Raw genomic sequence first — 11585 nt, 5'->3', positions numbered from 1 at the left:
CTGATGAAGATGTTGAACAGTGTGGGCCCGAGGACCGAGCCCTGCGGAACCCCACTGCCCACGTCCCTCCAGGTTGCTGGTTCCATGGAGACCCTGCTCACCCACTCCACATCCAGTGCTCCCAGCAATGGGTGCAGGGCAGAGAAGCTAGAATCCAGGCAGCAGAGACACTGGCAGGGGCAACTAGAAAGTGAGGGTGAGACCCAGCTGCTGTAGGGGCTTCCAGGAAGCCAAATCTAGCCATTGCCCCTGCCATGGCCCAGTCCCATGGACTACAGCTCCTGGTATGCCCAAGAGCTGCATGCAGGGATAGGATGGGCTGTGTTCTACACCAGGTGGTACCTCTGTGCCTAGCAGGACCAGCTGCATACACCATGGCTTGGGCTGCCCCCCATGCCTGGGCCAGGTGGGACCAAGAGACCTGCCACAGGCCAGATATAATCACTGAGTGGGCTGGACCCTACCAATGGGCCATATTTTGCCCACCCCAATGTATATTAACAACCCTTTACAAAAGCAGGACATTGGCTGCTGTTGTCCCCTGCTTTAACCTGTGGCAGATTAAGGTGTATTGTGTTAGGGTTGACAGTTTTACTAAGAGGTTAGATTATGAATCTGTATAGGAGGGTTTGGATAAGGATGATCCCGCCTCAACAACAGGATACAACAAATACTGGAACTGTATGCAGGATGTTCTTCCATTCTGCAGCCACATTTTAGGGAGCTAATCCAGCAATAAAGTCTTAATTCCCCACATCAGAAGCTTCTCAAATGATAAATGATTTTTTTCCTCTGTAGGACTACAACCCCAGTCAAAAAACCGAAGGAAAAACCTGACCTGAAGGGCCACAATGAGTTAAAAAAGAGCTGAAGCTAAATGCATCCATCCTTACAGTTTCCAAGGCATATAGGCTTAACAAATGGCAACCGAAGAGAAGCCAACCTCAAGCACAAGACACCAAACATGAGTCTCACAAAGTAGTAGGTACAGAACATACCGCTGAAATCGGGATATCTTCTATCTGCCAAAGATGCTCAGGAATATATATTATGCATTTAGAAACAAGTGTCAAAAAGCAACTGATTAAGAAAAGGTTTCTTGGATAAGAAACCAAGAGAAACTAGGAATAGCGTGAAGGCCACCACAACCACAGCTTACGTGAAAAGAAAGAGGGACAGACTGAGATAAAGGCTCTTTATGGCCTCCATTCCACATCCTTGGAGTAATGTTGAAGTGAGGGAAGAGGAAGATGGTAACCAATATTCTCCAGATACAGTTTATATTTGTAATTAGGCTAAGTATGAACACGAATGATTATTTACATAAATTACTTAATATACCTATTATTTAAGGCACAAAATAACCAGAGTACTTCATGCATGGCATGAACAATGCTTTTATTGATACACGCACACAGAGCAAAAAACAGACACTATTTGCCAGAAATGGCTGACTAGTTTAGCTATGCATGTTTTCAGTATTGGGGACCATTTATAAATTCCCTGATTTAGAAATGGGAATGGCCAATCACTCTCTCTCAAGAAACCAGAGCAGCCTTGTTATACATCAACAAAGCACACCACTACTTAACTATTGCAGGTAGATTGTGAAAAGAATAGATTCAATAACCACCAGTATTTTAAATGACTGGCTCTTTATTAAAGGTATATAGTTGTGTTAGATAAGGAACACAATGGTTATTTAAAGAAAAAAAGTTAACTAAAAAACTTGCAATTTTCTATTTCCTGTGTACATTTAACTAGAATTGGCAAGACAGTCAACTGACTGCATATTTTTGACTGGTCAAAGATTATAGCAATTTGACAAAAAATACACTTTTTTGTAGTTTTCTTGACAGAGGTATGATTTTTTGACACATTTATTAATGGAAAAAAATCTATGCCTGGTATTTGACTGGTTAATTGACTGAACCTTACTTGACCAGTCAAATACCGAACCCTACTTTTAACCAATATATTTTTACACATGCTGTTTGAACAAACCTTGTTTATCTTCACAGATGCAGTCTTCTTTCTTCTGTCATCAGTGGAAATATCACCTGTGGAAAAATTAAACTGATAAATTTCTCTCAATTTAAAAAATACTTATTGATGCAGTATTAAAAATTAATAAACAAGAACACTGATACAGTATTAAAAATAATAAAAATCCGGTATCAAATCAAGTCCCCTCCACTCCTAAAGGAAAGGTATAAAACAATTGATAGAGAAGAACCAGGAAAATATTGGGAAGCATTTGCAGAGGAAATTACTAAGAAGTGCTGCAGTAACAAGAATGGAAAATGAAAGAGCCATTCATTCTTTAAACCATATAAAAACAGCATCGTGTATTTTTACTAGCTTAAATATATATTCAAGAGAAATTGTTCAGAGGCCAATTAAGATGCTACTGGAGCTAGTCATCTATTCCAGACTCCCAATGCTATTGAGCTGAAAATGAAGAAACCAGATTATCTCCATTAGAATTGTGGAAAATGGACCAACTGCTTGTAGGCCACAACTATCCAGCCAGATGCCCCATAAGAAGCAGGAGCTGCCCAATTCCTCTGCTCCATAACTACATGGGAGCTACTTAAAGGTCCACAGCCTGGTTACAGCTGGCAGATGCATAATGGGCTGGATCTGAGGAATTTAATCCCCAACTGATAATCCCCAACTCCATTATCGAGCTTTCTGCCATGTAGGATCTTGAATGTCTACCATGGCAGGACGCAATCGTTGTGAACCAGGATTAAATTCCTCACATTCCATTGAACAATTAAATAATCATCTGCCTAGCTTGCTTTGTTTTCACCTGTAAAAAGGTAACTAAAAAAAAACCCAACATGCTTCCTAAAGCTACTTAGCATTAGGAGTGGAATATTTTTATTACATTGTTGTACCTGCCAACAGAATGGTAAGTGGGATGAGACGTAGGTGCAAGCACTTGAGAACAGGTAGGAAAGAGACCCATGAGACCATGTTTCTATTTAGTCACGACCAGAACTACAGCAAAGCTTGTGAGCTCATGGATTACTAATAAATGATAAAACTGTCAAGATAGAATGCCAATTCAACAAGCTGTCTATGCATATAACTTCTGTTGACAACAGACACTTCTGAGGATATGAAGAGTCACAAGAAAAATGCAATGATTGGGAAAAGTGCTGTCAATGTGTAAGATTTAATCTCTTTGGTTTACCAAAAAGGCAACTGTGAAATGACTTGATTATAAATGTATAAAAACGTACATAGGGAAAAACAGTACCATCTGTAAAAATGCACCTCTGCTATAACACTCTGAACCCCATTACTTAAAAGACCTTTTTCCTGGTTATTCTCTATCAGAGGTCCCTTCCGGCCTTACAATCTATGAATCTATTGTTTTATGCGTTTCCTTTAGGAGTGGAGAGGACTTAATTTGATAATTATGCTATCAGAAACTCTTTACATTTTGAAATCCATTCAGCTTTAGTTAAGCAGCATGAGAAGGCGTTTAAAGCTCACTTCCGGTGAGTCTCATTTCCTTTGTGGAATTAATTTAATGATGCAATAGTTGGGTGAGGCTCAGGTGTGCATTCTCTCTCTATGTATTTCAACTGTGGAAAGAAACACTCTTTGCTTCTCTCGCCACACACACACACACACACACACACACACACACACACACACCACTCTTTGCTTCTCTCGCCACACACACACACGCGTGCGCATGTGCGTATGAGAGAGAGTCTTTCCACAGTTGAAATAGCTCAAAAATATATCCAATAGGGACTTAATTTAAATTAAAAAAAAAAAAGAGTCTGTAAGCCTGGGAATTTGGGAAAGTTTTTAAAGTTCCGATGAATTTTGTAAAACAAATATCTTAAAAAAAGGAAAAAAAGGAAAAAAAGAGCAATACTCCTACAACACGCTAGAGTTGGAGTTAATCAGAAAATGTTACCCAAAATGTTGCTAATGCATCCCAGTTCTGAACTGCTCTAACTTAATTGCAGGTTTTTCTGCAAGCAGGGACTAGGGTGAGTTATGATAGGTTCTATAATTGTTTTTTCAATCCACAATACAAGAAATCCATTTAATTCATAGATTTACTGTGATTTAAAGGGAAAATGTTCACAATACTGTTTTGTACGTTAGCACAGTTCTATTACAGGCAAGTATTTTTGTGATATATTTTATTGGACCAAATGTATAGTTGGGAGCATGGGCAGATCTAGGATTTTGAAAATGGTGTGCAAATGGTGTGGTGCATTGTCACATTTAACACAACACATTTTTTTCCAGTTACAAAGAAACTAAAAGTTTTACTAATAAGCTTGGGTCCTAGGGCTATATTACTCAGTTTAAGATGGAAACAAAAAATCTTTATTAGAATGTGTATTCATTCACTATATCATATATTACATTGAGAACACAAGAAAGTAGGCAAAAATAGTAAAAGGATATTGTTTCATTAGTCCTCTAGTCTTGGAAATTAAATGGACATCTCTTTCAGATTCATAAAACAAAATTTAGCCTTCTGGAACTTCTTGATAGTGCAACCAATGCTTCACTGAAAGTTATTTTCACACCCAAGTTAATATTCCCCCTGAACATTTCCATACCTGAACTATTTGACGCTAGAATTACAAACAGTCTGTAGGGCTCAAAAATAGGAACTGCATCACCAGGAGCAGCTACCAAACGATAAAATGCAGAAGAAAGGATAGCTTCATTAGTAAAACTATTAAAAGTTAACACCTGGTGAATGAAGAGTTTAGAAGGAATCAAGTAGATTGTAATAAAAGTCAGCTGACTCCCTCACTTCTACCTGAATAGAAAAAGCTGCTGCCACTGCCAGACAGCTGGGTTTAAACTCTGGGTGGGGCAGGAATCAAAGGGAGCTTAGACTGCATGATTACACGCCCCCCTCCCCCCCCGAACCACCTCTGGTTGAGAGAACTGCTGGACAAGGTTTTTGGGTCTCACGTGCCCTTCTTCAGGTCTAAGGCTAGACAGGAGTTCATTTCTAGCACTAAGAATTCCTCTGAAATTCTTATTGGTAGAAAAATAGCCCCAGAGCTGAAGCCTACATGCATTCCAGTCCCTTAGGTGGAGTTGTGCAGATGAGCTCCCCAGCCAGGCAGCACTCAGCCACCCTCATCCTTAAGGGAACCCATTAATGGACACCCTGCTCTCTCCCTTGCCTTGGGAAGGAGACAGGCTTATTAATTGGTAGGTGGCAGCTGCTGAAAAGCAGCTACTGCCATAGACCACCCAGGGAAGGTTCCAGCCCCAGGAGAATGCCCCCCATCCCACCAATAATCTGATTGAAGACCCTTCTCCTTCAGCTGGAATCTGCTCTGGGAGGGCTCTCCCACAAAGAAGAATGCTCCACTCCCTGCCATTCAGCTGAGCTAGCCAGCAGAATGCAGCAGGGGGAATTTTTCAGGGCAAGGTCCTAACAGGCCTCCCTGACAGCCCAGCCCACCCAAGAGCAAGGTGTCAGAGCACCAGCATTCTCCATCCCTTCCCCCTTAAAGGGAGGGAGGGAGGGCGAGAGGAGACTCAAAGGACTGTAGGATACTGGGTGTGCTGCACACTCAAGAAAAGTACAGATGTTCAAGTTAGACTGGGAGGAGGGAAACCTTCTTGATAAGCATCCAATCTAACTACTCAGAAAAACGAGCAATCTTTCACTAGAAATCCCTTGAATGGCTGTGTGCTCTCTTTCCAAACTGGGAAAAATGCTTTTCTCCTTGCGTAAGTGTAACACTTGTTCATGGCTTAAGGAAAAGGCAAGTGAAATATCAGCTAAACGGTATGGGAAAGCCTTCAGGCAAACGCAATCTGTTTAGAGGGATAGAGGGCAGCTGTGAACAAGGAGCAAAGAGGTGGTAGAAGGAGCCATTACAAGTAGAGGTCTACTCAACTCTCAGCGAGACAGCAAATTTTGCAGCTTGGTTGTAGCACAAAGCACTGATTTAGCCTGAATTTTCTAGTGGCCCTGTCCCTTGCTGCTGACTGGTGGAGAGGCACATACCATATAACTATAGCAGATTCCACAGAAAGTAATTATATACATTTTAATATTTAAATTTATAACATGACAATTTAAATATATGATAACTTATAGCATCATAATTTATTATATGTAGTGTTCTACAAAAAGTCTAGAAACACTAATTATTGCTAACTTTAATAGAAACATTTTCACTTCAAGGACTGTTCCTTCACTTTGTCCATGCTACTAGCAGACTAACTCCATCACATGATCTAAGGCTGCAAGCGACTATCGTGTTGTCTTTGTATCGTGGTAAGCACTGGGACTTTCTAAAACAGTGTAATATATTAATACAATGGGGGTTTTTCAGGTTGATTTTGCAGGAAACTGTGGCCAATACGATTGCAAACAATGCTGTCTTCTGCAGTTTCTGTGAAAATCACAAATTAAAGCAGACCCCTAAGTTATAAGTAGTACAGCACGCTACTGGTTAGTGGCAGAGAGAGAACATTCAAGTAGTTTTGACCCATGAAGTACAGGCAGATTAGCAGCAGTATTTCCTAGATTATCTGTATTAAAAATGAAGGGGTTTTTTGGTTTGTTTGTTGTTATTTTGTTTTGGGGGTTTTTTGTTTTGTTTTTTAACTGTCCAGACCGGTTGTGAATTTCTGTTCCCAGGTCTGTTATCTGCAGATCTTTTATGTATTCCCTTTGAACATGAGGACTGTGAGGTCTGTGAAAAAAGTGTGCTCCTACTTGTGTTCATATTTATCTGTCCTTTATATTTTTTTCATTAAGCATCACATTCTGATATAGGAAAGTTCTTTTCTAGTTTCATCCACATAACTATGTATTGCAATTATACAATGTCTCTTTGAGGCCTGCGGAAAAGCACTTGATTGCCTAAAAGCTTTTTGTAGAGCTCTCCCAGCTATACAACTGGTCCAATAAAAGGTATCACAAAAAAATCCTTGCTCCTCATGCATTTCCTGGACTACTGTGGCTATAGAACTAGTAGAGCTGGAGTTCTATCTGACCGGAAAAAATTCCCTTTGCTTCTCAAATTCTGCTGCTTAATATTCAATTCTATCTCTGAATACACATAATACAAGACTCGCCCCCGCCCCCAATATCAATGTTTTTACATCACAAAAGGAAAAAAATCCTAGAGTTTCATATTGAGATTAATGTGGTCCTAAAGCAACAATAAGGAAAAATATCTACTTACTGCGGATTTTTTCCACATCTTTACACAATTTTGCTATTAAAGGTCCTTTTTCTAACTGTCCATCTTTTCTGCAATATATTAATGAAGAGTTATTTGCAACAATGCAATGGGCAGCATTGTATAAGATGCACTGCCTAACATTAATAACAAAGAAAGGTGGGTCCTGTCCCAAGTTTTAGGCACTTTTGCCTACTGAAGCATTGATCTTATATGCGGTATGTAACTGCAGCCCCTCCTATAAAATTCCATTAGAAACCTCACTATTTACACATCCTAACATCTAGTCAATTTTCATAACAATGAAGTACCAATTCCTACATAATATTTGATGCCTTACTCAATTTGGATTTTGACTCAAACATGTAAAATGAGGGTCTGGATTCAGCTATTTGATTAATATCTGCCAATGCTTATAATAGGCATGCAAAGCATCAGTGAAATCAAGGCCTGGCCACACTGCATGATTTAAGTCACAAATTTCAAAGTCTTGTCTGTCATTATAATATTGGATCCCAGATAAAACAGATCTTCCAAACCTAAACAAATTTTATCAAAGCCAGACAGTCCTGACAGCCACAATTTTTAGGCATTTCTTCCGTCATATTTCTACTTAAGATGATAGAAACTTTGTCTCTTATCTAATGATCCACCTTATAGGAATGTTAGGATTCCAAAAGAAATCATTATATAAAACTACCTATCTTGAAATAGTTCTGGAACATTCAATCACTTCAATTCATGCTCAGATTTATTGGGATTTGATAGGAGTCACCAAACAGTGACCTTAAGCCACACAAGTGACCTTAAGCCATAGGTAGAAAGTCATCACTTTAACTTTTTTCACTTGTTTGTGATTTTCTTAAATTTAATTTTGGGATGAAGTTTAAACTAAGCCAGGGGTCAACAAACCAAGCATGCATGCCGAGCATGGCATGCAAGGCCATTTTGCTTGGCACACCACCATCAGCCTGAGATCTAAGCAGCTGCTGCCAGCCACAGAGCTCAGGTTGCTCTCAGCAGGCAGCTGGGAGGCTGCAAGCAGACCAGGCTCCGTGGGCCGGCTACAGCTAGAAGACTGCAAACAGCTGCTCCAGGCTCTGGCATGTTGGCACTCCCAAGGTAGACACTGTGTTTTTTTCAGCACTCCGGCCAAAAACATTGCCTACCCCTGATCTAACCAATTGAGCATCATAAGGTAAACCAAAGAGAAAGAAGGTAAGAAGTTAAGTCTTCTATAAAGATTAAGATGCATTTTCACAACAGAATACAACAAGTTAATCCTTTGATTACCACTTGGTTACAAGTACATGAAAACTAGCAAGTAGTTAATTTCTCAAAGACATGAGAATGACTGAAAAGGGAACGGCAATACACAGTATTTTGTTTTTTATTACTGTTTTTGAAAATAGCTCAAGTTAAAATTTTACAAACGGTTTTATTTTTTTGGAAAATCTTCTGCAGTTAAACTTTTTAACAGATTTAGAAATTTTCAATTAAAAACAAGGAATTTTACTTGGGAAAGTATAACAAGTATATTAAAAATGTTTAAATTACACTAGTTTATTTTAAGAATCTAGCATGTTGATATGTTGGTGAAATTGCTTCCTGTATTTTATTTGGCATATAAAACTAAGCTTAGTTCAGGTAAACTTTAGTTTAAGCTGAGATCTGTACTCATTCTGACAACCTTCTAAGATACTGCACAATCAAGAGGCACTATTCAGCTGAAATCCCAAACAATTCAGTAAATTATTACTATGACTCCTGTATGCCCAATTTATGTATTCATCTCCCTAATAATTTTTTTTTGCTGTTGAAGAAACTGATTTTCCCTGTAAAAGAAAAACAGCCATTATAAATATAGGACAGGGAAGAAAAATGCTTTTTGTAATAAGGAACAAGAAGCAGTTCTCAAAGCAGTGTGATTTACTCATACACTCTCTGCATCCAGCACCATTTTTGAAGCGGAGCATGGCAGCCCCCCTCCCCACCTCTGATTAAGCGAGGGGCCCTGGGAGTCCTGCCCCTCCCCTGGATATTGATGAGTAATCACCTGTGACTTTGGGGAGGGGCAGGACTTCCAGGGCCCCTTATCCAGAGGCATGGCAGGGGCTGCCCTGCCACACTCCACTGCAAAAATCTGCCCCTTCCCCATAGGCTTCACAACACCAGGGCCTCCTACCTCTATTTGCAGCCACCCACTTTTCCTTCTTTTTCATACGGACTGGGCTTTTTCCATGGACAACCTATCAAATTTGCAGTTTCCACAAAAATTGCATAATCATAATTTGGTAGATCCCTAGTTATCTTAAAGGGAAAAAAATGTGACTATCCAACAGTCTTATTCTTATGGTATAATATTTATCCTTTTTTCCTTAGTGCCTGGACCAAAGAAATCAAGCATAAAAGATGCAAATACATGCAACAGTCTTTTGAAGGATCTTCCAAAATTAGTTTTAAATATTTAAAAAATAGTGTTTATTTTGAACTCTTTCCCAGTATTTATGCAATCAAGTAGACCTAGTATTAGTGATAAAAAAGAATGCTTAAATGCTACTAAAGGGAAAAGGGAGCATTTTGTTTCCTGTAAAAACTTAACTTAAAAATAGGACAGCCACTCCAAAATGTTTAAACTAAGTTATGTCTATATTCCATTATGGCTACTGCTAAATCTTTTATTCAATGTACCACCGACCTCTTAAAGCCTTTTATATTGATATGGCAACATTTTCCCTTACTGCAGCAGCAGTTCTCTTTCTCTTCTTTCTCCCTTAGTTGCCTCACCTGAACCTGCAACAAAAAAGAGTCAGTCAACTTTGGAACAACTAGAGTGCAAACCAACAGATGCATTTTTTTTTAAATTAACATACAAAGAATAGTTAGCTGATACACCCTCTAAGATACATCTAAAGGACCTGATACATCCTTAATCCATAGGTTATTTGGATCCAACAGAACCTCTAAAACCAGAAATAATTCAATCTGTTCAATTTCATGCATCACAGAATATAACTTCAGAACTGTTCCCCTGGTTTGTCATAAACCTAAATACTGTCCACTAGTTCCCCTTCAAAACAGGCTAGCCAATTCGAAGTTTCTAGTTTGAGCTATTCAATATGACTTGCTGTATATAAAAATGCAACACCTGCCAGAGTGCAATGCATACTGTCCCTATATACGGCTCCATTTCCAAACATGTGGAATAATTAATCTCAATAACAAAACAGCCCTCTAAATACAGGAAACAAAATAAAGAGAATTTTCAGATGCACAGGAGCTTTGGGAATGTGCAGAAAATGGTGAAGAAACACTGGTCCACACCAGGAGAGTTTTTAAAGGGATTAAGGAACATAACTTTAAAAGTTGTTTTAAAAGATTTGGGGTGAGGGGAAGGGGGAGAACCACTGCATACGAGTCATTCTTATTTACATTTATATCTATTGCATCACATCTTGTACTAACATTTTACATTCTTATTTTGTCAACTTGCTAATAATGCAATTAATGAATTTTCAACAAATGACTGTAACAAGACAAATAAATGTACAGTCCCTTGGCTAATAGTCTCCTTACACTTTAAACGTTAGTTTATCTTACTCTAGACAGTGTCTTGGTTCTTCAGAAGAACGAGCATACAAGCATGCAGTTGTACTAAAGTATTTTCTAGGAAAGGGAGGTATCTTTTGGTCATACCTCAGTGACAGCAGATTCAAAGACAATCTACAATGATGGGAAGCACAAGAAATAACAGAAGCTCATTTCTTAAACCAGTGCCTCAATTACGTCTCTCAAAATACTACACAAGAAAAAAAAAAATATGAACAACCCACGTTCTATAACCAATAAAAAAAAGTTGGAACGAGGTTTTTCATTAGTGTTATAAAATCATAGGACTGAAAGGAAGCTGAAGGGTAATCTGGTTCAATGCCCTGCACAAATACAGAAATGCCACTGCAGGGACTATAATACAGGACTCCTCAACCTCCAGGGGTTTGTCATAACACCAGCAACAGCAACAGATGCATGCTCCCTTCTGCTAATTCTCTCCAACCCTATTAAACTTGCATTCCTTTCTATACAATCCCCCAGCTTTCAACAGGAGAGATGGAAAGTGCCCTCTATCTAGTCTGTAGTTAAGATACTCCTCCTGGGAGTTTGGGGCAATGGTTTTCAAGCCATGTCTCCCACTTCTTGGGAAACTGCTTTAAGCCACTAAAATTACCATATAAACAGCAACAATCCCCACTGCCATCCTCCTCTAGCCCTATTTTTATTGGAAATAACCAGGGCTACTGTGATCCTGGCTGTGCCTATCTACACATTAAGCCTACCATTAAAAAAAGCCTGAAAACAGCTACTGGATTAGTCCCCAAA

General features: G+C 39.1%; 1 protein-coding gene across 3 annotated transcripts in view; it reads right to left on the bottom strand.

Moving 5' to 3' along the window:
* SCAF11 (SR-related CTD associated factor 11) overlaps positions 1–11585 on the bottom strand; it is a 73793-nt gene that overhangs the window by 35557 nt on the left and 26651 nt on the right. For all 3 annotated transcript variants that reach the window (XR_002102541.1, XM_019543339.1, XM_019543340.1), the window contains exons 5-7: positions 9907–10001; positions 7212–7279; positions 2005–2060 (exon numbers count right to left, since the gene is read on the bottom strand). Coding sequence is in view for 2 of the 3 variants with exons in the window: in XM_019543339.1 (XP_019398884.1) it covers positions 2005–2060; positions 7212–7279; positions 9907–10001 (219 nt within the window). In the remaining variant the exon portion in view is untranslated. The remainder of the gene's footprint in view (positions 1–2004; positions 2061–7211; positions 7280–9906; positions 10002–11585) is intronic.

The sequence above is a fragment of the Crocodylus porosus genome, unplaced genomic scaffold, assembly GCF_001723895.1.
Source record: "Crocodylus porosus isolate Cpor-Errol unplaced genomic scaffold, CroPor_comp1, whole genome shotgun sequence".
NCBI lineage: Eukaryota > Metazoa > Chordata > Crocodylia > Crocodylidae > Crocodylus > Crocodylus porosus.
The sequence above is the reverse complement of the archived record's forward strand: the minus strand, read 5'-3'. Positions and strand labels throughout refer to the sequence as shown.